The 27019-nt window shown below is 45.1% G+C and overlaps 1 protein-coding gene and 1 non-coding gene across 3 annotated transcripts in view; one reads left to right on the forward strand and one right to left on the reverse strand.

Moving 5' to 3' along the window:
* The window catches only part of Dock8 (dedicator of cytokinesis 8), a 191013-nt gene that overhangs the window by 154261 nt on the left and 9733 nt on the right, over positions 1 to 27019 (forward strand). For both annotated transcript variants that reach the window (XM_075973748.1, XM_075973749.1), the window contains 11 exons: positions 4161 to 4257; positions 6131 to 6265; positions 7083 to 7235; positions 8226 to 8384; positions 9380 to 9480; positions 10650 to 10842; positions 15559 to 15702; positions 16930 to 17061; positions 17471 to 17605; positions 18851 to 18940; positions 22802 to 23038. In XM_075973748.1, the coding sequence (XP_075829863.1) occupies positions 4161 to 4257; positions 6131 to 6265; positions 7083 to 7235; positions 8226 to 8384; positions 9380 to 9480; positions 10650 to 10842; positions 15559 to 15702; positions 16930 to 17061; positions 17471 to 17605; positions 18851 to 18940; positions 22802 to 23038 (1576 nt within the window). The remainder of the gene's footprint in view (positions 1 to 4160; positions 4258 to 6130; positions 6266 to 7082; positions 7236 to 8225; positions 8385 to 9379; positions 9481 to 10649; positions 10843 to 15558; positions 15703 to 16929; positions 17062 to 17470; positions 17606 to 18850; positions 18941 to 22801; positions 23039 to 27019) is intronic.
* LOC142851459 (small nucleolar RNA SNORA24) lies at positions 186 to 316 on the reverse strand. Its single transcript, XR_012910778.1, has one exon. It is a non-coding gene; the product is annotated as a small nucleolar RNA SNORA24 (small nucleolar RNA).

Consider the following 27019-nt stretch of genomic DNA (forward strand, 5'->3'; position numbering starts at 1 on the left):
TACCTAAATTACCATATGAATGATACATCCTAGCCAATTTATGGCACTGTGGGGAGTCAAACTTACTCTAAAACATCACATTTTTTCCTCCTTGCTCTAAAACATTTTTTTCCTAGAAACATTTCAATAATAGTTTTGGAAAGCATGCCAAATAATCTGGCATCCCATAGCTTCCTAACAGTGAAGGATGCTTCTTGTTCCAAGTCAGTATCTGATACCAATTAAAGGGTGATGGCTTCGCCAGTAAACAAGAATGCGCTGTTCTGTGGCTTGGAAGGGAGACCGCCACAACCGTCAGGTCCAGAGATATGTGGAGACATCACATCTTCACTCAGGTGTCACATGGGAACCCCAGTTATTGGTCTTATTAATAATGCCTATTTGCTTAGAGAACTTTGGCTTACTCCGATTTTCCTAGCTGGTCCTTCAGATCTTTGGTTCTAAGCGTTAGTAAATTTCTGCACCCATTTTCAAGGAGGAAATATGGATTTGAAGTTACACCATAAGGCACTTGGCCCTGCTTTCTCTGCCCCTCTCTCCTTGCCTATTGCTTTCATTCAGTGTGTGAGGTCACTGGTTCAGACACTGTACAACAACAACAGGTGTGTGTAGCAGACGCAGCACTGTTTAAATGGTTAGGTCATCGCATTAAAGCAAGAGGGTATCAAGGCATGTTTTGGCCAGGCTGTGTGAATTGCTGTAGGTAGACTTTCCCACTTGCTGACATCAGCAATCTTGACTGTGAGCACACAGGTCCTGCCAGTTCTCTGCAGGTTCCTTCACGGCTCCCCACTCCTGGTGGACTGCTCATTACGATGACTGATGATCCCTCAGTCCTGCAGCCGCGTGGCAATTGTAACTGCTCGAGTTAGAGCTATTTGGAATCGCTATCATTTTTAGACGAGAGTTTCTCTCCTTTTCTTTTAGCTTTATTTTAATCAGTTTGGCTCTGTTTCTTTTAGAGCAATAGTTTTCAATCTGGGCTGCATTCAGATCACCCATGGGAACTTCCAAAGTGTTGCCTGTGCTTTGGATAGGGCCTTACACTACCCAGAAAGCTCTGTGTTGACAAGGTTGTGTTTGAACTCATGAGGTCTGCCTGCCTCTGCCTCCTGTGTGCTGGAATCAAAGGCATGTGCCACCACACCCAGTGTCAAAGTGCCCCAAGGTATCTTCTGCCAGTTCTAGGTTGGTTAAACTTTACAAATGACTGGACTGTGCAGACAAGTCCGAGCCTACTAGTTGACCTCCCAGGAGTGACAATATTGCTTAACAATAAAAATTAATACTACTGAATTATACAATTAAAAATGACTAAGGTGGTAAGTTTCATGTTATGGTTAGGTATATTTTGCCACAACTGTAAAAGCAAGTTAGGGCTGTCTGTACTATCCATTACAAGAGCCATAACCACATGAAGCCATATGGTTGAAGTGTGGTAATTTTGTATTAAGATGTAGAATAAGTGAAAATTCATGCAAGATTGAACATTTTCACAATAATTTTTAATTAGTTACTTACTAACAATACTTTTGATGTACTAGATTAAATAAAATATGGTTAAGATTAATATTGGCTGAGTGTGCTGGCACATGTTCTTAATTCCAGCACCAGGAGGCAGAAGCAGGTAGATCTGTGTGAGTTTAAGGCAGCCTGGTCTACATGGTGAGCCCGGAATCCCAGTCACAATGAGACCTTTCTAAGAGAAAGAAAAGAAAATATAATGCCATCAATTTCATTTTATCTTTTTGTGTGTGTGGCTAACACAAAATCTAAAATAATACATCTGGCCCATAGTACAGTGCTGGTCAAAGTGTGGGTTTCTTTGTGGTGGTTGTTTTTGTTTTGTTTGTTTGTCAGGAGAGTTGCTGTTGTTGTTTTGAGACAGAGTTTCATTAGGTATTCTTCACTGGCTCCAGGAGACACTTTGTAGACCAGGCTGGCTTCAAACTTCATAAAGATCCTCCAGCCCCTGCCTCCTGAGGGCTGGAATTAAAGGCATGCACCACCACACCTGGCCCTGTTACTGTGAATTTAAACGTACCAGTAAATTAATCAAAACAAAAACTTTTATAATTTCACTTACCTTATAAATATACTGTCAGCTGGAGAATGAGGGGAAGGGTTGTCAAACAATTAGTACTGAAGAACCCATCCTAAGTGTGATATTGGTTAACAATAGCTTTCTGAGCACTCAGTGTTGTATAAGCAACTGTTATTGGATAAGGACAAAGGAGAACAACTCTGGATAATCCTGGTCCAGGACATTTGAACTGATGGCATAACACCCCAGCATCTGTAATTCCATCTTAGCCACTGGGGACTGTTGGGAAAGTCAGTTTTTCCTCCTCTCTTTCCTTAAAACTAAATTTGGATGGTAAAACAAATTGCAGTAGTACCCTTTTCTCTGCAGGCAATACACTCCAGGGGATACCCAAAGCTGTGAATGGTACCAAATCCTTCTCTACATCACTGTGATACTGTGTCAGTCATCTGGTTACTAAGACAGCAACTAAGTAAATAACATGTAGGTAGCATATGCAGCATGGATACACTGGGCAACGCAATGATCAGGTGACATGGGTCACTTGGAATATGACATCAGACTGCTCAGAACTGCACACAATGAGAGTCATGGATACATTGGGCAACGCAATGATCAGGTGACATGGGTCACTTGGTGGAATATGACATCAGACTGCTCAGAACTGCACACAATGAGCGTCATGGATACACTGGGCAACGCAATGATCAGGTGACATGGGTCACTTGGTGGAATATGACATCAGACTGCTCAGAACTGCACACAATGAGAGTCGTGGATACATTGGGCAACGCAATGATCAGGTGACATGGGTCACTTGGTGGAATATGACATCAGGCTGCTCAGAACTGCACACAATTGAGAGTCATGGATACATTGGGCAAAGCAATGATCTGTATGTAGCATGATTAGTAAAAGCCCAGGGACAGACACTGGGGATCAACCTGAAGGTCAGAGAAGCAAAGCACTAGCAACTGGCTCTTTCCTCTACCTCAGTCTGAAATGACGATTCTGCTTCCAGGAATCTCAGAATGTGACTGTGTGTGAGAGCTGGGATTAAAGGTGTGCACCACTACCACCTGGTCTCTATGGCAAGCTAGTGTGGCTACTGGGACTAAAGGTGTGTGTCGTTGCTGCCTGGTCTGTAAGGCTGACCAGTGTGCCTGTTTCATTTTTCTGATCTTCAGGCAAGCTTTATTTATTAAAATACAAATGAAATGCCACCACAATGATCACCTGGCAGGATGGAATATGATGTCATGCCACTCAGAACTGCACACAGTTCAGAGCCAATGACTTGTTTATTTCTGGAATCTGTTCTTCGATTTCTCAACTAAGGTTTTCGGACTCTTGTTAACTCTGGGTAACTGAACCCTAGAAGGCAAAGCTGTGGAAGAGAAGGCCACTTCCTCCCTTCCCAGCTTCACTTGCTTGGTGAGGATGAAGGGATCTGTTCACAGAATGTACCAGTTCCTTAAAGTTAAACCTGAAAAAGAAACTACCTGGTGATATCCCATTTCCTAGCTGGTAGGTTCCAGTCCGGGAACCTCCAGCAGAATTTTTGATGCCCTGCACCATGGGATGAGAGCCTTGTTTCCCATTGGAAAGAGTCAGCCAGTCCCACGTGCAGCTAAGCAACCTTCTCAGGTAGACTTTGTGTGGTGAAGAACTGAATCTCCCTTTGTTCCCAATGTTCCCCAGTTCAAGTCATATTCCTGTCTCTTCAGCATGTTGCGGCCCCACTCCTGCCCCCATTCACATAATGCCCATGCATGACCAGCAGATGAGACCCTCAGGCTCTAACATGCTATCTGATAGGCTCACCTAATTGTCAGTAGCAACCAGTAATTACTTCTCTACCCTTTCTGTTATTTTCATAATTGTCGTCATTAATAACAGTGAAGATACTGATGACCTGGAGACTTCACTAGACCATCTTCCCAACCAGACGTAAACCCCAGGAAACACTGGCTTGGTTACATAGAGGCCAGCCTCTCTGTGTTAATTCATGGTTGACTGTTCTAAAGAATCCTTTGTGACATGGTGCATTGGTTGTCATCGCGGGAACCTGGCCAAGCCAGATTGTGCTTTAATTTGACCTCCTTTTGTTTCTTAGAACAAAGGCAGAATTAGATCAAGAAGCCTTGATCAGTGGCAATCTGGCTACAGAAGCAAATTTAATCATACTGGATATGCAGGAAAACATCATCCAGGTGAGGGCAATGTACACCCCATCTGGCCAGCTCATGGGTGCGTTTCTTGGAATTGGCTAGGGGCTCCATCATTCAAAATTGAGAAATGTGAGCATGATTTAGAGAATGCCTTTTTAAAACTAAAGTGGGGAAGTTTGGATTTTATAATGGTGCCTACCTTGCAGATTCCAGAGATGCCAAGCATCCTCTGGCTCCTCTGACTTGCTACTCCCTTGGAAAGAGTTGGGCGTCTAAGGAACTGACCATCAAAATTAAACTGGCACAAGTATGCATGCTAGATTTATAAGGTAGACAGTGGACTCTGCATCAGGATGGGAATTAGGTTTCTCCTGGTAGGTCAATTCCAATGGGCTAGGATAGGAGTCGCTAATGACATAGCAGGATTGGGGTCCCCTCTTGGGGTTCTTAGTCTCCTAATAAGAGGGTTTAAGAATGGACTAAAGTAGAAAGTGAAGGACAATATTATTAGTGTTTTTAAGAAAAATCCCCAAAGCTGACAAGTTGCAAGCCTTAGCAGCTGCTGGGAGGAGGAGTGTGAAGGAAAAGAAGGAAAGAAAGTTATGTCATTTAAACTGGCATGGAGGTCAGGTGCAAGCAGTCATACGGCAGGGAAGGGAGCCCAGAACGTCGGGAAGACTCGAGGTTAGGAAAAGGGATAGGATGATAAAAGAAGAAGAGTGGAGAGATGGAGGAAGCTTTGTGGCTTTGGCCCAGGGAGCCGCTGTGCTAGGAGTAGAGCTTCTGGGGAGGAAAAGCACACGGTCTCGTCAAAGGACTAAGTATTCTGCCCTTTTACTTAATATGGCTTCAGGTGAGCCTGCCACCCTAGGGATGATCCTTTGGCCAAGTGATTTACCAACACAAGTGAAATATTAGGACTTCACAGAAGCCAGAGATAACGTTTCTCTCTGTTGGCCTTTAGTGCTGCTCTGACATTATGACGGCACAGGGTAATGTCCAGTACTCAGTGTGTGTTATACTCAGATTGCTCAAGGGTAGTCCTGCGGATTTGCCATCCCTGCTTTAGGAAAGTACAGGTCAGCCTTCCGTTGCAGGGTTCCACATCTTGAGGCCTGACCAGCCATTGATGGGAAATAGTTAGGAATTAAAAATAGATCTGTGCTGACCCTATGCATACTTTATAGTTTCCCATCATTGTTTCCCAAACAGTACAGAATAGCAACTGTTGACCGCTATTCCTATTTGTATTAGGTACCAAAAGCAAGCAAGGGATGATTCAAAGTACATGAGAGGACTGTGAGTTATGTATGCAAATACGACCTCCCTTTGATAGGAAGGACTTGAGCAGCCAAGGATGACTCCAATATCTTTTGGAACGTTCCCTAACTTTGGTACCCTAAATGTTTAGCATCACACTGATGGCATCTTTGTACAAGGTATATCTGAGAGTAGTGTGCCTGATACCAAGCCTCAAAATGATTTGCAATTTCCAAGGAAAGTTGCATTATAGAGAATACAGTTATCCTTCTTGTTAGTTCTTTTGTAGCCGACAAATAGGCTGCCAGTTTAGAAGACACACCTGCCACCAAGTGGCCCTCTTGTACTTGAAGCTCCCAACTGTTTTTGAAACACTGGTAGAAAATCATGCCCACAGAGAAAGAACATTCCAAAAACCATAACCCAGACTAGAGGGAGATGAACCCTAGAACTTTGGGTAATCTCCCAAATTGGACGCAGTTAGTTTTGAAAAGAGGCCATTGGGAAAGGAGTTAAGGTCTCATGATTGTTAATAAATGATACACACGGTGGCTCCCAGAACACTTTCAGCTAAGAAGGTATACCAGTTCTCTACACCAGCCGCAGCCTTTGGGCCTTCCGCCATATTCAGTGATGCTGCTCTTCCACCCCCCAGGCAAGCTCCGCCCTGGACTGTAAAGACAGCCTGCTGGGAGGCGTCCTGCGTGTCCTGGTGAATTCTCTGAGCTGTGATCAGAGCACCACCTACCTGACTCACTGCTTCGCCACTCTCCGCGCACTCATTGCCAAGGTACGCGTGGGATGCTTGTTTTCTTACTCCTCATGAAAAGCGAGAGTCTTGTCTAGCCTCACCTTCCTCTGCAAGTAGATGGAGGCCATGGAGTAACAGTGTTACCTCTTGCTAAGATGGCAGGCGCACTGACTATCCGCAAGTCACTGTGGGGATGCCAAATGGTGGCTCTCATACTTGAAATGTGGACCTAACTACAGACGTGTCAAATGACCACTCACTCAAAGTCTGACTTGAGAGCAAAAAATCATTTTTCTCCTTCTCTTGAACACCTTATCGCAGTGAGAGTCAATCCTACACCTGATTCCCACTAGTAAATATGACAAGCACGACCATAGTAAAATGCTGGAAGCTGCCCGAGTGCTATCTTTGGTCGGTAACGTATTAAGATGATTTTTCCTTCTTTGTGGGAAATCTTAGTGGGTGCCCTCTACATAGGATCTTGTAAATTTATGAGGTGGAATTCTGCTGCCCACTATCATAATAATTTTCTCTTTCTTAGTCACCAATAATTTCCAAGGAACCCATGATATCCAAGTAAGTCCTTCAGAGCTGTGTCTCACTCACCAGTGAATGCAACCTGGCTAACAGTGAAGTTAGTGACATAGCCCTTACCTCAGCCGTGTGACTCACAATTAGTGGACGTCATCGCTTACCTCCATCGCCTGGCACCTGTAGCCCCTTTTGTTTATGGAGCACTACATTAACCCTTCAGGCTCTTTGCTTGTCCAAACAGACCTTTGCATGTTGCGACAGCCAGCCAGGGAGCTTGCGAAAGTGCCCGGTGATGCCTCATGACCTCCTGTGTCTCTTCTAGTTCGGGGACCTGCTGTTCGAGGAGGAAGTGGAGCAGTGTGCTGACCTGTGTCAGCGGGTGCTGCACCACTGCAGCAGCAGCATGGATGTCACACGGAGCCAAGCCTGTGCCACCCTCTACCTCCTCATGCGCTTCAGTTTCGGAGCCACCAGTGTAAGCGCAAACCGCCTGGGCAGCCCCGAATCAGGAGGGAGCCTGAATGTGAAGCCTGGGTTGAGGGGAGGGGATGCCCTATAGCTTTTCACTTCTGCCCCGGGAGAAGGACGCCAGGGAGTCTGCAGGTGGGCACCAGCATTTGAGAGCGGCAGCAGGACTGGAGGGTGCCTGCTTCCAGCAGTCAGAGCTCCCGCATGTGAGACAAACACAGGAGCGGATTACAGTTCCAGAAAAGTGTGCCCTGTGCCAAAGTCTGAAGCAGTACCAGGACAACTCGTGGATGAGAATTATAAATGATTATTGTCCTCTGGACCTGATGGTTTTTTTGTTGTTGTTTCTTTGTTTTGGTTTTGGTTTTTTGAAACAGGGTCTCACTATGTAACCCTACCTGTCCAGAAACTCACTATGTAGACCAGGCTGTCCTGGAACTCATAGAAATCTGCCTGCCTCTGCCTCCCAAGTGCTGAGATTAAAGGCATGCGCCACCAAGCCTGGCTTTGTCCAGAATTTTAAGTGAAATGTTGGACACTTCGAGGGTTCAGTTTCACAGCGAACCTCTGCCTTAGTCTGTCCGTGTTTAGGGACACACGCTTGGGGTTTTGTCTGCTGCCATGTTAATGATCGTCTTTAAGAATATCTTTTATACTAAGCCTGTAAAAGAAGATCTCTAAGTTCCAAGAAGTGACTCTTGGCAGCAAAGCTTCTATCCTGTGACCAACTTTATAATAATCTTCCAGCTTTGCAAAGTGGAGGCAGCCCAAACGCAATGAAAATTTAAAGGGAGCCTGACAGATTTATGGGAGCAAACGGTCCATCTAATCCACTTAAACAGTGATGTGAATCTTGGACAAACTATAGCTCATCGTTTATTGAGAGAAAAGGAAATGCTTAAGACTAGACTGAAGGAAGTACTGGGAGCTGTTTGTGTCTGGCCCTGGATAGTTGCTTGCTGACTGTCTCTTGTTCGCTTCGTCTTTTCTCATGCAGAACTTTGCCAGAGTAAAGATGCAGGTAACCATGGCGCTCGCATCCTTGGTAGGCAAAGCGCCAGACTTCAATGAAGAGCACCTGAGAAAGTCCTTAAGGACAATTCTGGCCTATTCAGAAGAGGACACGGCTATGCAAACAACTCCCTTTCCCACCCAGGTAGACCCATGAACATACTTTGTCTTATGCATGAGTTTGAGATTAACCAGTTATAAGCACACACATTTATGGTTTTGCATATACAATTTTACATATATCAAACATGTGATTTGCAGATATTTATAGCCTGTTGTATATTTACATGGTCTCAGTGCTTGATAAATGCAATATACATACCAGTGCTGTCCTCAAATTCAAGACACCAAGAGCCTATTGGGAAAAAATAGTCCCAAACAGTAAGAGCCAGCACAAGAAAAGTGATACTGAGCTGTGTGGTGACAAACACTGTGCAAGTCTTAAGAAAGGGGGTGCAGGGGCTGGATGTAGTTCTGTGGTAGAGCCTAGCATTCACAGAGCCCTGGGTTTGATCCTCACAACTCCAAAAGGCTAAATAAATAAATAGTGAGGAGTGGTTAATGAAGACATAGTGGTCTGGAAACATGGAGATGGGAAGGAGTCAAACTCAGGGGGTAGACTTCAGCGAAGAGGGGGAGGAAATGATGTTTGTGTGTAAGACAGACAAGGAAGGTCCCAGCTAAGAAGATCTGGTAAGCAGTGCTAGTAAGGAACCCAGGAGGGCGGTTTCTCTTCTGCCTTGCTGCGGTGCCCATGTGAAAGATGCCCCTAAGTGAAAGATGCAGCCCGTCTCTGCCCATCTCTGCCCTTTAGCTCCAGCCCCTAGCCTACTCTGCGGTAGGTTCTCACCACCTGGTATTCCAGAGTAAAGTTTGGACCTCTGCGCTTTAGGAATAAGCAGAACTATTCAAACTTGAAACTCAAGGTGTTGGAGAGGGAGATAGTGAAGGATGCAGGGCTGCTGCGTGGCTCTCAGGGCCACATCACCTGCAGGCCTCGCATGGCACAGGAGAAAGTGCCCACAGAGGTGCTCATGAGTTCTCTCCACCTTGAACCCCTGCCTACCACCTCTGGGCAAAGCCTTTCTCTGGGTCCCCCTGTACTTCAGGCTCTTCACTGCTTGCACTTCTTTTTGTCAGGTGGAGGAACTTCTTTGCAATCTGAATAGCATTTTATATGACACAGTGAAAATGAGGGAGTTTCAGGAAGACCCTGAGATGCTCATGGACCTCATGTACAGGTACGCTCTCCTAAGAAGATAGATAGAAAGGGCATTGTTGCTGGCCATAGTGCATACTTTAGGAAGGAAAGGAGGAAGAGAGGAAGGGAGGAAGAGAGGGAGGGAGGGAGGGAAGGAAGGAGAGAGGGATGGAGGGAGGAAAGAAGGAATCGCCTTGTTTCCAAGTCTGAATATTTGTCTCAGTGAGGTGCCATCTGTTTCTTTTATTATTACATTTTTATTTTATTTATATGGATGTTTTGTCTGTGCACCATGTGTGTCTGGTGCCCATGGAGACCAGAAGAGGTCATCAAATCCCCTGGGGCTGGAGTTATAGATGGTTATGAGCTACCATGTGGGTGCTGGGAATCAAACCCAGGTCCTCTAGAAGAACTGTCAGTGCTTTTGACTGCCGAGCCATCTCTCAGGCCCCAGTGATGCCCTTTCTAATGTCATTATCATAGGTAACCTAGGTAGAACAGTTTGGGGGTAACAAACAAAAATATGTGAACACTGGTGGAAAAGTAGAGTTGGTTCATTCATAAACTTCTAGAAAGATTGCCCTAATTTAAAGTACAGTGTTGAAATACTATCCTCTGTCTAGAATGAGAGAAAAGAATTGCTGGTTGTTATATGAATTCTTTCCCATACGCTTCTTCTGCAATTCAGAAAGAGAGGCAGTTTAGAAGTCATAATTGATTGTGTAGTGTAAACCTTCTGCCCTCTGGTCCAGGAGTTTTGGGAGAAATTACTTATAAATTATAAGAAATTACTTATAAAGCTCTGATGCATCGTAAAAGGGATAGAACGTTGTTCTCTGTCACAACTATGAAAGAAAAGGAAGGAAACCGCTTGAGCTCCGTGGAAAAGGACATCCTGATATCATGTTGTCCCTCATAAGACTGCTGCTAATGTTCTTTCTTGGCATCCAGCACACCCGAGCCACCTAGAGTTGGATGAAATGTTTTGTCTTTTCTCTTATTTCCTGAAACTATAAAGGAAAATGTTAGGTGGGGAAGATAACGCTTACGAGAGAGAGAGAGAGAGAGAGAGAGAGAGAGAGAGAGAGAGAGAGAGAGAGACAGAGACAGAGACAGAGAGAGAGACAGAGAGAGAAGAAAGTCAAGTGCCATCCCTGTAAGAGTGGCACTCTGAAGGCTGTACGTGAAACCTTCTCAATCTGCCTTCAGGATCGCCAAGAGCTACCAAGCGTCTCCCGACCTGCGGCTGACCTGGCTGCAGAACATGGCCGAGAAGCACACCAAGAGGAAGTGCTTCACGGAGGCTGCCATGTGCCTGGTGCACGCAGCCGCCTTGGTGGCCGAGTACCTGAGCATGCTGGAGGACCACAGCTACCTGCCCGTGGGCAGCGTCAGCTTTCAGGTGGGACAGGTGCAGCTTTTGTTAGATCACCGCCCGACCGTGGGGGAGCGGGGCTGAGGGCTCCCCCAAAAGAGTGCTTCCGCAGTCACCAGAGGTGTTTGGGACTGTTACAAAGGGAGAAACCAAGGCTGTTTCCACCGTTCGTATATCTGGTCCTAGTTGTCTGTGCTGCCACGGTTGAAAACCGTTGTGTTTAGAATGTTCTAATTACCTCATCTGATGCCTTTACCATCTTTTCAAACACACTCATTACAGCAATGATACTTAGAGGCCAAGGGAGCTTTGGGAGACATTCTCAGACATCTTAGACATTTGGCCGTCCCCATCAACCCATGAAGCAGGTAGATTTCAATTTCACAGACTGAAGAAACAAGACATCATTTTTTTAATTATTTAAACCCTTCCCAAAACATTTGTATTTAGCCCATATACTAGTAAGGAGGGAACATTGGTGTAATGAATCTGTCATGCCTCAGTCCCTCAGTTCTTTTCTTAAACTCTGTGGGATTCCACTCTCGTCCAAAATTACAAGAGAATCCAAATGACCTGAGATGGGAAAGAAACGGCTGAATGGATGCTTTCGGAGGAAAACCCCAAAGTTATCCACAGCCAACAGGGCAAATTGGGCCAGAGCTAAAGCTCAGATGGGGCTGCCCAACGGCCACTGTGTAGTTTAATACGCCACTTAGAGGGCAGAAGAGTCCAAGATGAAAAGATTGTTATGTGTGGTTTCTTTTACCGAGCTGTCGTCTGTAGAGATGGCTGTTGCTGCCGTGTAGACACCAGACTTTAGTCATGAACCTTCCCCAGCCAGTCTGATGGCGTAGACAAGCGTGTGTATTGTTCTCAGTTGAAGTCCCATGGCTGATCGTGTGAAGGGCTTTGTTCTCGTTATTGTTCTTCAACACGGTTCTGCGATGCTTTGTGAAGGAGAAAGAAAGGACGATTCTAAGCAGCTTTCCCAGGCTTAGAGAACAAGATACTGAAACCACTGCTGACGGAGCCTGGAGCGTCTGGTTTCTGGAGGCCTGTTCGTCTTTCTGCAAGCTGGGTTTTAGCTCAGGTCATTGCTGCCTCCTTGCTGACAGTCCTCAGTAACAAACACTGATTTCATTCTCAACAGATAATTTTAGTCTCAATTCAAAAATGTTTGTTCTAAAACCCAGTTGGTTCTCACACGTAAGAGTGAATAAGAAAGTTTTTTTTAAAGTGTTTTAAGTGTGTCGTCTTCTCTTAAGCAGGCCATTTTGTCCACTTACCTATACTTCGGTGTTGCAGCGTGGCCCTTCCAGCTCCTGCATGACCCTGAGACTTGTCCCTTTATATTGAACTACGCCACCCCTTTCTCACTTCATCTACTAAGCTATCTTTCAGTCTCGTGTGCCTTTTCCCAGTTGCTGTATTTATTTACCATTTAATGCTTTAAATTAATTGAACTTCATTTTGACTTTTATGTTTAGTAAGCTTTATTTAGCTCTTATTTTAGAATTTGGTTGACTTTCTTATTCTGATATGTTCCAAGTTGAGATCAAATTGTTATCCAGAACCCCTGGGGAAGTCTACATTATCCTTACATGGGAGTGTACAGATTATCTTTTTGTCTATTTTTATCCATCCCTCCCTTTTTGATTTGTTTTGGGCTTTTTTTTTTTTAAATAGTGTTGTTGCTGTTATTTGAAACAAGGTCTCATGATGTAGCCCTAGCTAGTCTGGTTATTTACTAGGAAGACCAGGGTAACCTTAAACTCACAGAGATCTCCCTACCTTGCACGACTAGAGTTATGGAATTAAAGGCATATGTCACCAGGCCAGGCTCTCCGTTCCTTCATCTACAGAATATTCATTGAATATTTATCCTGCCCACATGAACTTTCTATTCTAACCAGAGACATCATATAACTAACTGCTCTGTTCCCTACTTTGTGGCACTTTAATGATAAATAGAATTCTAAAGAGCACAGGATGCTTTGAGTGTGTGTGGCCCAGACTGAGGTCAGGGAAAGGGTGGAGACCATGAGGAGGAAGGTGGAAGGAACTGTGGAGTGTGAGCGCTTAGTGTGCAGAACACGAAGAGCCAGGGGTATGTGGATGCGGAGCAGGCGCCACACCATGCTGACACCCATGGGAGAACTATTCTCTCTCTCAAGAGAATCCTGTGAAGTCAGTCTGGAAATGGATCCTTGAAAGTGAGTGGCAATAAGCCCACATTAATCTAGAAATAGAATTCATCAGCCTGTATGGGAAATTAGCCTTCAGAAGTACTTGCCAATCTAGACCTAGAGACCCAAACTTATGTGACCTGAATGTTGTCACTAGCTCTTGTCCTAGCCTTCTGTGGTATGGGCATCATTCTTCATGGGAAGAATTTCCACACTGATAATGGTAGATTAAGATTCAAGACCAGGAGGAAAGAGAAAGCCCTCCTTTCTGTAAATCACAAAGAAAGTCTTAGGGCATCTTCTTGCCTCTGACCAGATCATGTGTTTGTCCCTGAATCAATCATAATGGTCAAAATAGTAAGATGGCTCAATTATCTATGCCAGAATCGCAGGCCACACTGACATTACCAAGGTATTTCTAAAAGAAAATAAAGGCTGGGCACTGGTGGCTCACACCTTTAATTCCAGCACTTGGGAGGCAGAGGCAGGCGGATCTCTACAAAACAAGTTTCTGGAGAGCCAGAGCTGTTATACAGAGAAACCCTGTCTCAGAAAACAAAACAACAACAAAAACCCAGAGGGGAGAGGAGAGGATAGTTTATGAGAGAAGAATGAAGGAATTCAGACAGTGTTAGCAATAGGTATCCTCTGCTGATTGCTTGATTTCCTTCCTTCTTCCCTCCCTCTCTTCCTCCCTTCCTCATTATCTTTTTTTCTTTGACAGTGACTGGTCTTAGATTAAGAGAGACCTCTTCCTCTGCCTCGCAAGTGCTGGGATTCTAGGCATGCCTGGCCCTACTGCTGATTTCTTACGTGTTCTTTCTGTACTCTAGTTTTTAATCTTGGTGGATTACAGTAAAATTAAGCCTTTGGGAAAGACTTGTAGAGTAGAGACAATGTTCAGGGCAAATAACTTGCACGTCACTGAGGTCCAAGCCACTGAGATCATTGGAATTCTATCCCAGGAGTGCAAGCAAGCCTTACTGAACTCACAAACATAGATGTGGATGTGTTCTCAAATACTGATGTTACATCCCTCACTCTGAAGCCAGGAATGTCTGCCCAGAATATTCTCCCCCGTGACTCACAACTGTTGAGCTGCCTGGCTCATACCTATGCCTCTACATGCAGAAAAATCACATGCAATTCCATTAGTGCTGGGGTCCTAAGAGCTTAAATTCTTTCAGCTGAATTTCTTATCCCTTCTCTTATCAGCTCATTATAATAATCCAGATTTGGAAGAAAGATTGGTCACAAAGGACTTTTAAAAACTCTGTGTTCACAAAACTGTATTCCAATGTAACCGTGAAGGGATAGGCGCTGACCCTGACCTCCTTACGGATTCCTGAAGGTGATTCCCTTGACCCTGATAGCCAAGGCAGACAGCATTGATTTCAAAGAGTGCCTCTGAGCAGTAGGTAGTGGCTGACTGGAGCATTATGCTGGGAGTCTTAAAGTTTATGCAGCTTCCAGAAAAAGAGGGCTATCATTGTTGAGCTATGCCTGCTACGCGCACAGCAGGAGGAAGGAGCGGCCCGGGTGCTGTTTGCAGCTCCTACACAGCGCAGGTTTCCCATTTCTCCTGTGCACCATACTCATTTCTTTCGTACTGTAAGCCAAGAATGGCTCTTGACCTATCAGAAGCATTGACGTCACTGCCAGGGTCAGATCTGGGATGAGAAAAATGGGGTACATCAACACAAAATGTGAAGAGAAACTCACCCTCTTAACTCATGCAAGTCCATGACCCTGAACACGAGTGCTCCTGAAACTTTGTGCCCCAGGTTTCTCATTTGAGCAAACCCTTTGGTAGATATTGCATTCCCTGGTGAGAGGCTCTAAGGTCTGTAGTTTATATAAGGGATAAACACAGCAACAAAAATGTGTGTGAGGGCGTGCAGCTTTTTCTAAACTGCATAAAAGCTCTGGCAGGGCAGTGGTGGCGCATGCCTTTAATTCCAGCACTCAGGAGGCAGAGGCAGAACAATCGCTGTGTTTTCAAAGTCAGCCAGGTTTATAGAGTGGGTTCCAGGACAGCCAGGGCTACATAGAGAAACCCTGTCTCCAGAATTTAAAAAAAAATCTGTAAAAAAGATGGAAGACACCCTATTTATTACTTTCATATGTTATAACATGGTTATTTATCTCAAAGTCAAGACAAGCAGAAGCAACACACTTCAGCAGAACTCCCAAAAGTCAAGGTTCATGAGCTGGCAAAATGGATAAGACTTTATTCCCTGCTTGCTGGTCTTGGCCTTTTATAATCCAAGGCCCTCTTTACATGTCCTTTAGGGTTATCTCACTCACAATAAGGCGGTTTCAGCTGAACTGTTGTTACGTTAAGGAAAGTGTTCTTTCTAGAAAGTTCCTTCATGGTTAAAAATTTTGGAGTTTGATGAGAAGTTTGCTCAGTGTGACCTTTGAAAATGAATAATAGCCACCAGAAGCTCATATGGATGGGACTGCATATTCCCATGAAGGTGTACAGACATGGCTTCTTTATCCTGCATTCTCTCTGGTCCCCTATTCCCTGGGCTCATGCTGGGTTCTCTTACAGAATATTTCCTCCAATGTGCTTGAGGAATCTGCAGTCTCGGATGACACCTTGTCACCTGATGAGGACGGAGTGTGCTCCGGTCGCTACTTCACCGAGAGTGGGCTGGTGGGCCTCCTGGAGCAGGCTGCAGAGCTCTTCAGCACGGTCAGTGCCTCAAAGGCTCCTTCAGCCCCTCCTCACACACACACCCCCAGGGACACGCAGAGCAGAGCTGGGTCTGGCTGCATCCTCCTGGCTAGACCAGCAATGGCTTTGATGTCCACAGATTGCATCAGCTCTCCGAGGGAGGGGATGTCATAATGGACATACTCTTATTTCCACTGCTTGCTCATTGGTCAGGAACAACTCCACAGTATTATCTCCTTTTAATAGGGTGACAACCAAGCCACAGAGAGGTGAAACAGCTTGCCCAGAGTTACACAATCAGTGATGAGGCATGTTCTTACTCCTCATTTTCCCACTCACAGAAAAAGATAGGGGAGGAGCTGCTGAGGGGCAGGCAGGGATCCATGACACCTTCCCTTGGACACTCAGCAGGTCTTCAAGACCTGTACAGACCAAGGCAACTCAGGGAGATGGGACAGCAGAAGTCACAGAGCCATCCCTCAGTAGCCCGATCTGGGTCTGACTCCCAATAAAAGAAAAAACAGACAACTCGCTGCAATTCAGGTGGAGGTGGAAAACCGCTCATATATTTCCTTTTTCACCATTGCCCCCTCTCCCCAGAGTGGAGCCAAGTAAACTTAATACTTTATTTAGCTGACCCCATTCTGTTTTCCTGACTATATTATTTTTTTTATTTTCTACTCTTCATCTCCAAACTTCCTGCTTATATTTTCTATGTATTTGAATTATTGTGTTCACTGCCTTTATTTTCCTATCTTTGTTTTCTATTTTAGAAATCAGAAAGTTGTTTTCAAATTAATTTTTAGTTATTGTACAAAACTAGCTTCCTTGTTACTTTATCCCATGTACATATCATGGTACATCATGTCCATGTTCACACATCCCCATATACCCTTATTTTCCTAAAATCCTAGAAAATCAACTGGTTGGAACCCTGTTAATTCCCTTGAGGTTCTGCGTCTGACTAGAGGAGAACCTCTGATAAGCTCAAAAGCCACAAGACCACTTCTCCAAGCGCCTGAAAACCTGTGACATCTCCTCCCCTGTTTTCAGTTTATGGAAAGCCACCTCCCTGGTTGGCATCACCATACAGGACCACTTAGCAAGATGCCTGGTCTCCAAAGATGACCAGGCAGGCATGCATCCCATAAAGCACTATGACACTCTCTCATATACTGTTTGCATAATTAACTCTGGTTCTTCTCCTTAAATTTCCAGTGCACTAAACAATCTCCTCTTTCCCAGGGAGGCTTGTATGAGACAGTTAATGAAGTCTACAAGTTGGTCATCCCCATCCTGGAAGCACACAGAGATTTCCGAAAGCTGACCTCTACCCACGACAAACTGCAGAAGGCCTTTGACAACATCATCAACAAGGTAGCTGGAGATGAGCCTGGCCTGTGGGTCTGTTAGCTGGTGGGAGGTGACCCCTACCCCAGAGATCTCCACCATCTCTCTGGCTACAGATGTCCCTTGAGCTCATCAATGTTGTAACTCTGAATCCTACAAGGAAGGTCTCTAGGAATACAAAGTGGCAGGTTGTGTTGCTTTATAGTTAGGAGAGATTTTAAAATTCAGTTAAATGAAGCCCCAGGAGTTTCTCATGGGATTTCTTTTGTAATCATTTCTGGGGTTTATTATGTAAATATTAAATCTGCTTAACAGAGGGCTTCCTCTTAATGTCAGCTGTGGGAATAAAATGTTTGCTGCCCAATAACCAATCCTTTTAGCCAAAGGGATCATCCGTAATGACAGCTGAAGAGAGTTTCCCTTTCTTCTGTAACAGGACCATAAGAGGATGTTTGGAACTTACTTCCGAGTTGGCTTCTACGGATCCAAATTTGGGGATTTGGATGAGCAGGAATTCGTGTACAAGGAACCCGCAATTACAAAGCTTCCTGAGATCTCGCATAGACTAGAGGTGAGAAGCTGGTGCTGTGTACTTGACCTTGTCCATTCCCCAAAACAGAGTGGGATATGACTTTAAAAAAAAAAAAACAATGTGCTCATGGCCGACCTCTATATAAATTTCTACATTGCATTTTGTAGTATGAAGGTAGTAGGCAAGATTGTGTCATAAGTTTTTTTCTCATGAATCCTATGTTTCTTTTACAAAGTATAAAATTGAAGTCTTGGATAGTGACTTTCGGGACTATAAAATTCAGCCAGTGTCCTGGCTTTCTCACAGCCCCTCCCACACAGAACCAATATGTACCAACAGGCTTTGGTCACGGGGCTTTTTGACTCGAAGGATTTCATCTTGATTTTGAAGCAGTCAGTCTGGCCAAACTCCAAAATCATTCCCTTCTCCCTCAATGGTGAGGCTGCCCTTCAGTGTCCTGAAATGACACCTTCCACTCAGAAATAAAGCAATTGGAAGGTGGCTATGGCCAGCCCCAGCTCCAGCCTGGCAGCTATGAAACAGAAACAGTAGAAGGTTCTCAGAGGACAGAACAGAAAGAAACAGCGTCGAGAGAAGTCAGGCAAACAGAAGCAGAGATTGAGAGGAACAAATAAGAACCTGGGGGGGCGGCGAGAGACCAGGATCCTGTGAAGAGCTGGCATTTAACCGAAGATTCGCGCTTATGCTGCTGTGCCATCGCTTCGACTGTGGCTCCTCTCATGACTGTACAGCTTCCAAACTTGTGTTGCCCAACTGCTCCTTGTACTGCCAAGTAAGACGAGAGGACCCAACTCGGCGAAGCTGTGGCCTAGTCAGGCTGGGCAGTTACCCAAAGTCATTCACCTCACGACAAGGAAAACTAGCCGTTGGCCCGGGCTCTTCACTCCCTAATATCGTGTCCCCTGCTTAAAATTAGAAACGTGTTTCTCGTCCCCTTGCACACTGGGGCTCGCCACATTATGGGAAGCCTGGCGACCTCCACATTTCCATGGTTCAAAATGCAAGAAGGAAAGAGTGCCCTACCGAAGCAGCTGCCTCCAGAAATACGAGGACATTGGCTGAATTTGAGACGGTGTGTCCGTATTGTAGGCAGGCTTAGGCACCGTAGTGTGCTGAACATCTTCTACTTTTATTTTTGTCTCAGGAAGTTTGCTTCTTCGCTCAGGGGGACCATCAATAATCAACACATTCTGCCTTGTACTGGTTCCAAAGAGTTGCATGCTTTCCAAATGAATTTCTATACCCTTGGCTTCTCTTCCCTAGGGATTTTATGGCCAGTGTTTTGGGGCCGAGTTTGTGGAAGTGATAAAAGACTCCACTCCCGTGGATAAAACCAAGTTGGATCCTAACAAGGTATGGAGAAAATATATTAAAAACAACCCCCGGAATCTACCCTGAAAGGACTCTCCCAGTCCTTCAAATGCAAGCATGTTTTGTTCTGTTTTGGGATGTGTGTACACACATGTGTGTGAGTGGGCCATATGATACCCATGTGTGTGCAGGTACACTTCCCGTACATGCCCACGTGTGGAAGTTAGAAGTTAGTATCAAGTGTCTTTCTCTATCATGAACCACCTTATTTTTTTCTACTTGGAGTTCCCTGTTTGGCCTTTAAACACCAGGATCTACCTGTCTCTACCATGTTCCCCCACTCCCAGCACTGGGGATACACATGCGCGATGCATGCAGTGCCGTCCTTGGCCCTCCGCACTGGGGATACACATGCGCAATGAAGTGCCGTCCTTGACCCCCAGCACTGGGGATACACATGCGCGATGCAGTGCCGTCCTTAGCCCTCAGCACTGGGGATACACATGCGCAATGCAGTGCGGTCCTTGACCCCCAGCACTGGGGATACACGTGCGCGTTGCAGTGTCGTCCTTGGCCCTCCGCACTGGGGATACACGTGCCCGATGCGGTGCCGTCCTTGACCCCCAGCACTGAGGATATGCATGTGCGATGCAGTGTCGTCCTTGACCCCTCCGCACTGGGAATACATGTGTGCGATGCAGGGGCACACTTGGCTTTTTATTTGGATGCTAGGGTTCAGGTTCTTAGCTCTTACAGCAAGCACTTTACCCAATGAACCATCTCCGCAACCTGTTTAGATTTTTTGAGACAGGTTCTTACTATGTAGCTCAGGTTGACCTTGAATTCAATATTCTACCATCTCAACCTCCCTAGTGATAGGATTTGCAGGGCATACAACACACCAGCTAGCAAACAAGTATTTCTCCCACTTCAGGGCTCAACTACTGATCGATCAGGTCTATTAAGAAACATACTCAGACCGCAGTCAGGATGTAAAATAAATCATTTTTCTAAAAATACTCAGCTGGTTGGTGGTGGTGCATATGCTTCTAAATCCAGCACTTAGGAGGCAGAGGCAGGCAGATCCCTGTGAATTCAAGCCCAGCGTGGTCTATAGAATGAGTTCTAGGACAGCCAGTGCTATACAGAGAAACTCTGTCTCAAAAAACAAAAAAAAAAAATAATAAAATAAAATAAAACAAAGCATATTCAAAAAGCGAGAATCATAATAGGAGCTTTTATTTATTAAATACCAGCTGTTTGTGTATATAAATCATTTTCTGTCATTCTCCAGCAGCCCTTAGGGATAGGATCAGTTGTTTCTATCTTATAGATAAGAAAATCGAGGCTTGGAAAAGTTGAACAGCTTTCAGAGAAGATGCTAATGACTCCAGAGCCACTGTAACACCATGAGGTCTGACACCCAACCACACTCCTCTCCATCACTGTGGCTATAAAACGTTTAAACTTTCAACTTAAAATATGTTTTAAAATTCCAACTTCTGGGGCCTGGAGAGAGAGGTCAGCAGTAAAGAGCACTCTCTGTTCTTCCAGAGGGCTCAAGGTTGGTTCCCTGCACCTACGTCAGGAGGCTCACAACAGTCTGTAGCTCCAGCTGCATGGCCTCCAACAAGGATGCGTGCACAGTTGTGATATATACGAACATATACATAATTTGTGTGGGTGTCTAAAAAACTCCAGCAGCTTCTGGCTGACAGTGGTTAATGACATCATTCTTTAGGTTTCAGGCATGATTGCCGCGGTATTGGAGGAAGGATCAAGGGGCATCATTTTTCTCACTTCTGCATCAAGTGTTTCCCATCCCACCGCGAGCTGATAGTGCTATATGCATTTCTGATGCTGACAGCCCACAATGTAGCACGGGACTTTGCCAGTTCAAGACGTCCTTGTTTCAAACATGACCCTCAAGTGGGGATCCCGTACGCCTCACACCACCCATACTTCCAGCTGGCTAAAAGTTTAGGAGTTCTCATGACATCCTTGGGCTGGATAATTCACCAAGGACTAAAAAGAGAACCATAGTTCTGGTTGCAGTTGTATGATAATGGATACACGGAGTGCAAGGTCAGGAGGAAGGGCGGTTTCTCTTCCCTCTCCATGTGGGTCCCTGAGTTCTGTCTTCAGGATTGCAAAAAGATGATACTGATAGGGACAGATTGGCCAAATACAAGGTTTTCTACATTTGCCAGAACATTCCCTAATGGAGGCCTGAAAGCAAACCTTATGATAAGCATTAAACAGGAATGTGTGGAGTCCTTGGAAGATAGCCCTGGCTGTGTGCCTACAGTGGTCTGCGCAGAGCCCAAGTGACCTTTCCAGTGTCAGAGCTTTCCCCTCACTTAAAATTCCCAGGGTAGGATGTGCGCTTGGAAAGAGAACGCTAACCCAGAGTCACACCCAGGTTTCGTTATCCTAAAGCATGATTTACAGTGTGAGGTCAATAACCCACCCTTTTTCTCCTCTGGGTGGGAGTCTCAGCCTGCATTCATTGCTCATTTCCAGTCTTCTTCCTTGTGCTTTTAAAGAACTCTTCTTCATTAACAGGCACCCTTTTCTATGGTGTGTGTGTGTGTGTGTGTGTGTGATTCACTGGTGTGTAGTTTAATGCGTTTTGACGCACACATAACCACTACCTTGACAGTCAAGGTACAAAACCACTCTGTCACTCTGCAATGTTTCCCCAGGCTTTTTGGTCACCTTCATCCCTTCATCCCAAGATGTATTCATTCCCCAAATCTCTGTAGATTTGCCTTTCTGGATCATGGACATGTGGGCACATGCAGCACTTTGAAGCTGACTGCTTTTACTCAGCATCCCCCCACTAAGATTCACCGTGTTGGCTGAGTTGCTTCCTAGTCATGCTGAGTAGAACTCACTGTGTTGATGGACCACACTTTGCTTATTCTCTCCACCAGAGGGATGTCTGGGCAGTTCCTAGTTGTTGATTATGAAAAGTATTACTATTACTTTTCATTTTCTTGATGTCATGTGACTTTCCTGAAGCATCTGTTTCTGCTCACCTCATATAGTAAAGGCTGCAACAAATCACAGAAGGGGTTCTGTTCCCATCTAACCTGGTGAATCGATGAGTTTATTGGTGTTATTTAGAGGCGCATGGGCACTTACAATCAGTGCATCACCAGGAAATCCTCTGTGAAATTTATGGGCAGCTACTCCACCAGAGAAGAACCTCTCAGCAGCCGTTTGCAGCTTCATCTTAGGGGCAGAGAGTAGCAAACAGAAGGGGAGTAGTGGACATAGGGAGGGAAGGGGCTTCAGCAGCCTACCCTTCCTGCACATGGGTGGTCATAGCTGCTCTGACTTAAGACAGCAATGAGTGTATCCAACCCAAGGAAAGCCTCCCCACAGACACTGGTGTATACACAGGGAGTGGGGTTCTTGGCTGGTGTTAGCTACATAAGGAGCTTTGGCTTATAGAGTAGCCATGCATTTTTGTATTCCCCAGTGCTCACTGGAATATCCCAGCTACTCCATCCTAGCAAACACTCAGTACTATGCATTTTCTCTGTGTAAGCATTTGCACTATCTAATTAGCGGGTCCTCATCACAGCAACTCAGTGAGGAAGATCTGCCTCCCTGGAACAGCAGTTGGAAGCCTTTGTCATGCTAGAGATGGCATCGGATAGACCACACTCTTCCCTGAAGACTGCACACTCCCTTCCACAGTCTCAAAGGCCTTTCTTTGCCTGGGTGGAAAGGAGAAAGAGCAGTTTCTGAATTCTAGCCTGAGGCATTTGGCACTGGTGGTTTTCCAGGTTGGAAAGGTGTGTTGTGCTCTGTCCCAGCATGCCCTTTCAGGGCGCCATGCATCTCCTTGGCCGAATGGCTCATCTCTTCCCTTCTTCTCACCTCTTCTTCCAGGCCTACATACAGATCACTTTTGTGGAGCCTTATTTTGATGAGTATGAGATGAAAGACAGGGTGACCTACTTCGAGAAGAATTTCAACCTTCGCAGGTTCATGTACACCACCCCATTCACCCTGGAGGGGCGGCCTCGGGGAGAGCTGCATGAACAGTATCGCAGGAACACGGTGCTCACCACCATGCATGCCTTCCCCTACATCAAGACCAGGATCCGAGTCATCCAGAAGGAGGAGGTAATGCACCCTGAGGGGAGTGGCCACCTCTGGAGAGTGGGCCTGGGTGATCTCTGGGACCCACCCGCCAGCTCTACCTCAGGAGACTGAAAGGAATCTTGGAGGAAAAAAAAAGAAAGAGAGAGAGAGAGAAGCAAAAGGCTGGGAATTGCAATACTGAGAAGACAGAGGCAGACACGAAGGCTATGAGTTCAAGGTCAGCCTTATCTGCATAACAAGTTCCCAGCCCACCTTGACTACTAGTGAGACCCAGCACGTACAGAGCCTAATCTGGGAGTGCATGTTTATAATTCCAGCACTCCAGAGGCTGAGGCAGGAATGACTTGAGCTAGATAGCATTCTGGGTTGCAGAGCAAGTCTAAAGCAACTTAAAGTGTGTAGCAAGATCTGAATAAAGCAAGGGCTGGAGATGTAGCTCAGTGCTGGGCATTTATCTAGCATGTGCTAAGATGCCCTTGAAAGCTATTCCCTCACTCTTATGGGGCCAGGGAATCCCATTCAGCTAGTTACACCTTTCAAGACAGCACTTCCAATTAGTTAGCTCTTTAATATAGCATCATTTTATATTTTATATAATATATACACACAAAATATATATTATATATTTAAATATCTTATGTATTTAAGTTATTTTATATATCATATATAAAATATTTATAATGTTATATATAAGTATATAAACTCAAATATATGTTTATAGTATATTATATATTTATATTATGCATTAATATTAGTAATTTATATGGTATGTTTATATATGTATATTTTATATTTATATAAAATGTAGCATAACTTTCTATAGCATGGTTACTTACTTAATTACAGTGTCATTTCTTTCCACTATTTATAAACATATAAACTTATTATAAACATTTGGCCCTTTATATTCTCAGGTTTTGTATGCATGGAGTTAACTAACCATGAATTAGCATTTTTAAGGGAAAGTTTATATCTATTAAGAATATTTTATCCTTGTCATTTTCGCCTTAAAGAATATGGTTAAGCAAATATCTTCACAGTCTTTGCAGCCAATTGGCTGTGAAGGATTTGCTACTTCACTGTGTAGTGTTTCTCACTGCTGTGACCAAAGGCCTGAAGATTTTAGGGGAAGATTTACTGTAGCTCACAGTTTTTGAAGTCTCCTACACCATGGTGAAGAAGGCATGGCAGAGCTGTTCAGCACACATCATAGTGATCAGGAAGCAGACAGTGAGGCTTACAGAAAGGGGTCAAGGAAAAATAACAGCCCCAAGGGTATGCTGCCATAGACCTATGTCACCCAGCCAAGTCCATTCTCTAGACCTATGTCACCCAATCACACCCATCCTCTAGACCTACGTCACCCAATCAAGCCCATTCTCTAGACCTATGTCACCCAATCAAGCCCATCCTCTAGACCTATGTCACCCAATCACACCCATCCTCTAGACCTATGTCACCCAATCACACCCATCCTCTAGACCTATGTCACCCAATCACACCCATCCTCTAGACCTATGTCACCCAATCACACCCAGCCTCTAGACCTATGTCACCCAATCACACCCATCCTCTAGACCTATGTCACCCAATCACACCCATCCTCTAGACCTATGTCACCCAATCACACCCAGCCTCTAGACCTATGTCACCCAATCAAGCCCATTCTCTAGACCTATGTCACCCAATCACACCCATCCTCTAGACCTATGTCACCCAATCACACCCATCCTCTAGACCTATGTCACCCAATCACACCCAGCCTCTAGACCTATGTCACCCAATCACACCCAGCCTCTAGACCTATGTCACCCAATCACACCCATCCTCTAGACCTATGTCACCCAATCATACCCATCCTCTAGACCTATGTCACCCAATCACACCCATCCTCTAGACCTATGTCACCCAATCACACCCATCCTCTAGACCTATGTCACCCAATCACACCCATCCTCTAGACCTATGTCACCCAATCACACCCAGCCTCTAGACCTATGTCACCCAATCATACCCATCCTCTAGACCTATGTCACCCAATCACACCCATCCTCTAGACCTATGTCACCCAATCACACCCAGCCTCTAGACCTATGTCACCCAATCACACCCAGCCTCTAGACCTATGTCACCCAATCACACCCATCCTCTAGACCTATGTCACCCAATCATACCCATCCTCTAGACCTATGTCACCCAATCACACCCATCCTCTAGACCTATGTCACCCAATCACACCCATCCTCTAGACCTATGTCACCCAATCACACCTATCCTCTAGACCTATGTCACCCAATCATACCCAGCCTCTAGACCTATGTCACCCAATCATACCCAGCCTCTAGACCTATGTCATGCCTCCTGTCATCAATTCGAGAGATTCGCTCACAGGCTATGTAGGAGGATTCTGTTGGAAGCTAGGCCCTCAGCACATGATGCTATGGGTATACTTCATGTTCAAAACCCTGAGCATCCTCAGATGATTTCAGGGTGGTTGGAGAGAGTGGTTCCCAGAACCAACTTTCCATGGAGAGAGGACTGGCTGTATCTAAATCTTAAATAGTTTGTTCAGTGTTTTCCTCTAGTGTTAGGTACTAAATTCAAGGCCTTGGGCTTGCTAGGTGAATACTATATACTACACCCCAGCCTTCCGTTTCAAGTGTGTGTGTGTGTGTGTGTGTGTGTGTGTGTGTGTGTTGTTTCAGGCATTCTTGTAGTCTAAATTGAGAGGGAACCACAGATCAGCAGTCCCCCTGAGCTGGTGCTCAGATGAGGCAGTTATATCAACCTGGCTTCTGGCTCCAGATTCATCCTGTGTACCAAGTATTTGACTCCAATTTCTTAATAAAAATGTTGGCAAGAAAGGCCTTATGGTATTTTGGAAGACTTTAACCCATTTTAATAGAGTCCCTCACAATCATTCCCTTTTTTCCTTTAAATCCCTACATGCTGATTTGCATACCACCTGTATATACCGACTGCAGCCTCCTCCAATTCGCGGCTTTACTGGTCACAACAGATAGCATTGTCTTTCTTGTATAAACCACACCCAGCTTTCAGCTTGCTTGCTTTCCGTGATGCAGAATGAAGCCTTACAAATCCTTGTTAACTAATGTGTAAGCGGATGACTTCTGGATCTTGATGAGCCTAGCCCAAAGCCTCTTACAGCTGTCTCGTGCATACCTAATACAACAGGAATTTTTATTGCAACTTACTTTCATGACATCTTACCCAACCAGGCATTCCACTTGATCTTCATAGAAACAGTTCTTTCTTTCCACACCCTTAGTTCATCAGTTTATATGTTCTTCATTAAAATAACAAGTGTAACAGGCCTAATCAAGTCCGTGAGCAAGTAGAGGACTTGCAGTTATCCGCTCATGGGCTGACCTGGCTGGAGAGCAGTCATCTAGACCACCATTGAGGGATGCAGCTTCCTCAGGGAGGTACATTCCCAGAGGGTAGAGGAGCCTGCCCTGGAGACTGTCGATAGGAAGGAGGTTTTGGAGGCATCTAGTGTGGTTCTTATTGCTTTGGACTTTAGAACAGTAAGATATTCTAGGCGCAATACAGAGATACATTGTCTGTACAAGTGTCCTGATAGCCATATGCAGTTCTCTAGAACTGCTCTGTGGTTTCCATTGCTTGGGCTGTGTAACAAAGTGTCCCGAACTGAATGGCTTAAACAACAGAAGTGTATTGTCTCGACAGTTCTAGAGGCATGAAAGTTCAAATTCAGGGGGTTGGCTGGTTGGAATCTACCCCAGGCCTGCCCCCTGGACTTGAAGGACCCATCCCCTAGTGTCAGTTTACATCACTTGTCCTATAGACACACTTGTGTCCTCATTCCTCATCTCCTAAGGACACCAATTATATGAATTAGGTCCACATTAATAAACTAACTTTACCACCTACATATAGGGTCACCTTCTGAGCTCCTGGAGGTTAGGACTTTAGCGTGTGGGCTTGGGGGAGACAGGATTTGACCCATCATGTTCAGGA

This window comes from Microtus pennsylvanicus, chromosome 5 (assembly GCF_037038515.1).
Source record: "Microtus pennsylvanicus isolate mMicPen1 chromosome 5, mMicPen1.hap1, whole genome shotgun sequence".
Classification (NCBI taxonomy): Eukaryota; Metazoa; Chordata; class Mammalia; order Rodentia; family Cricetidae; genus Microtus; species Microtus pennsylvanicus.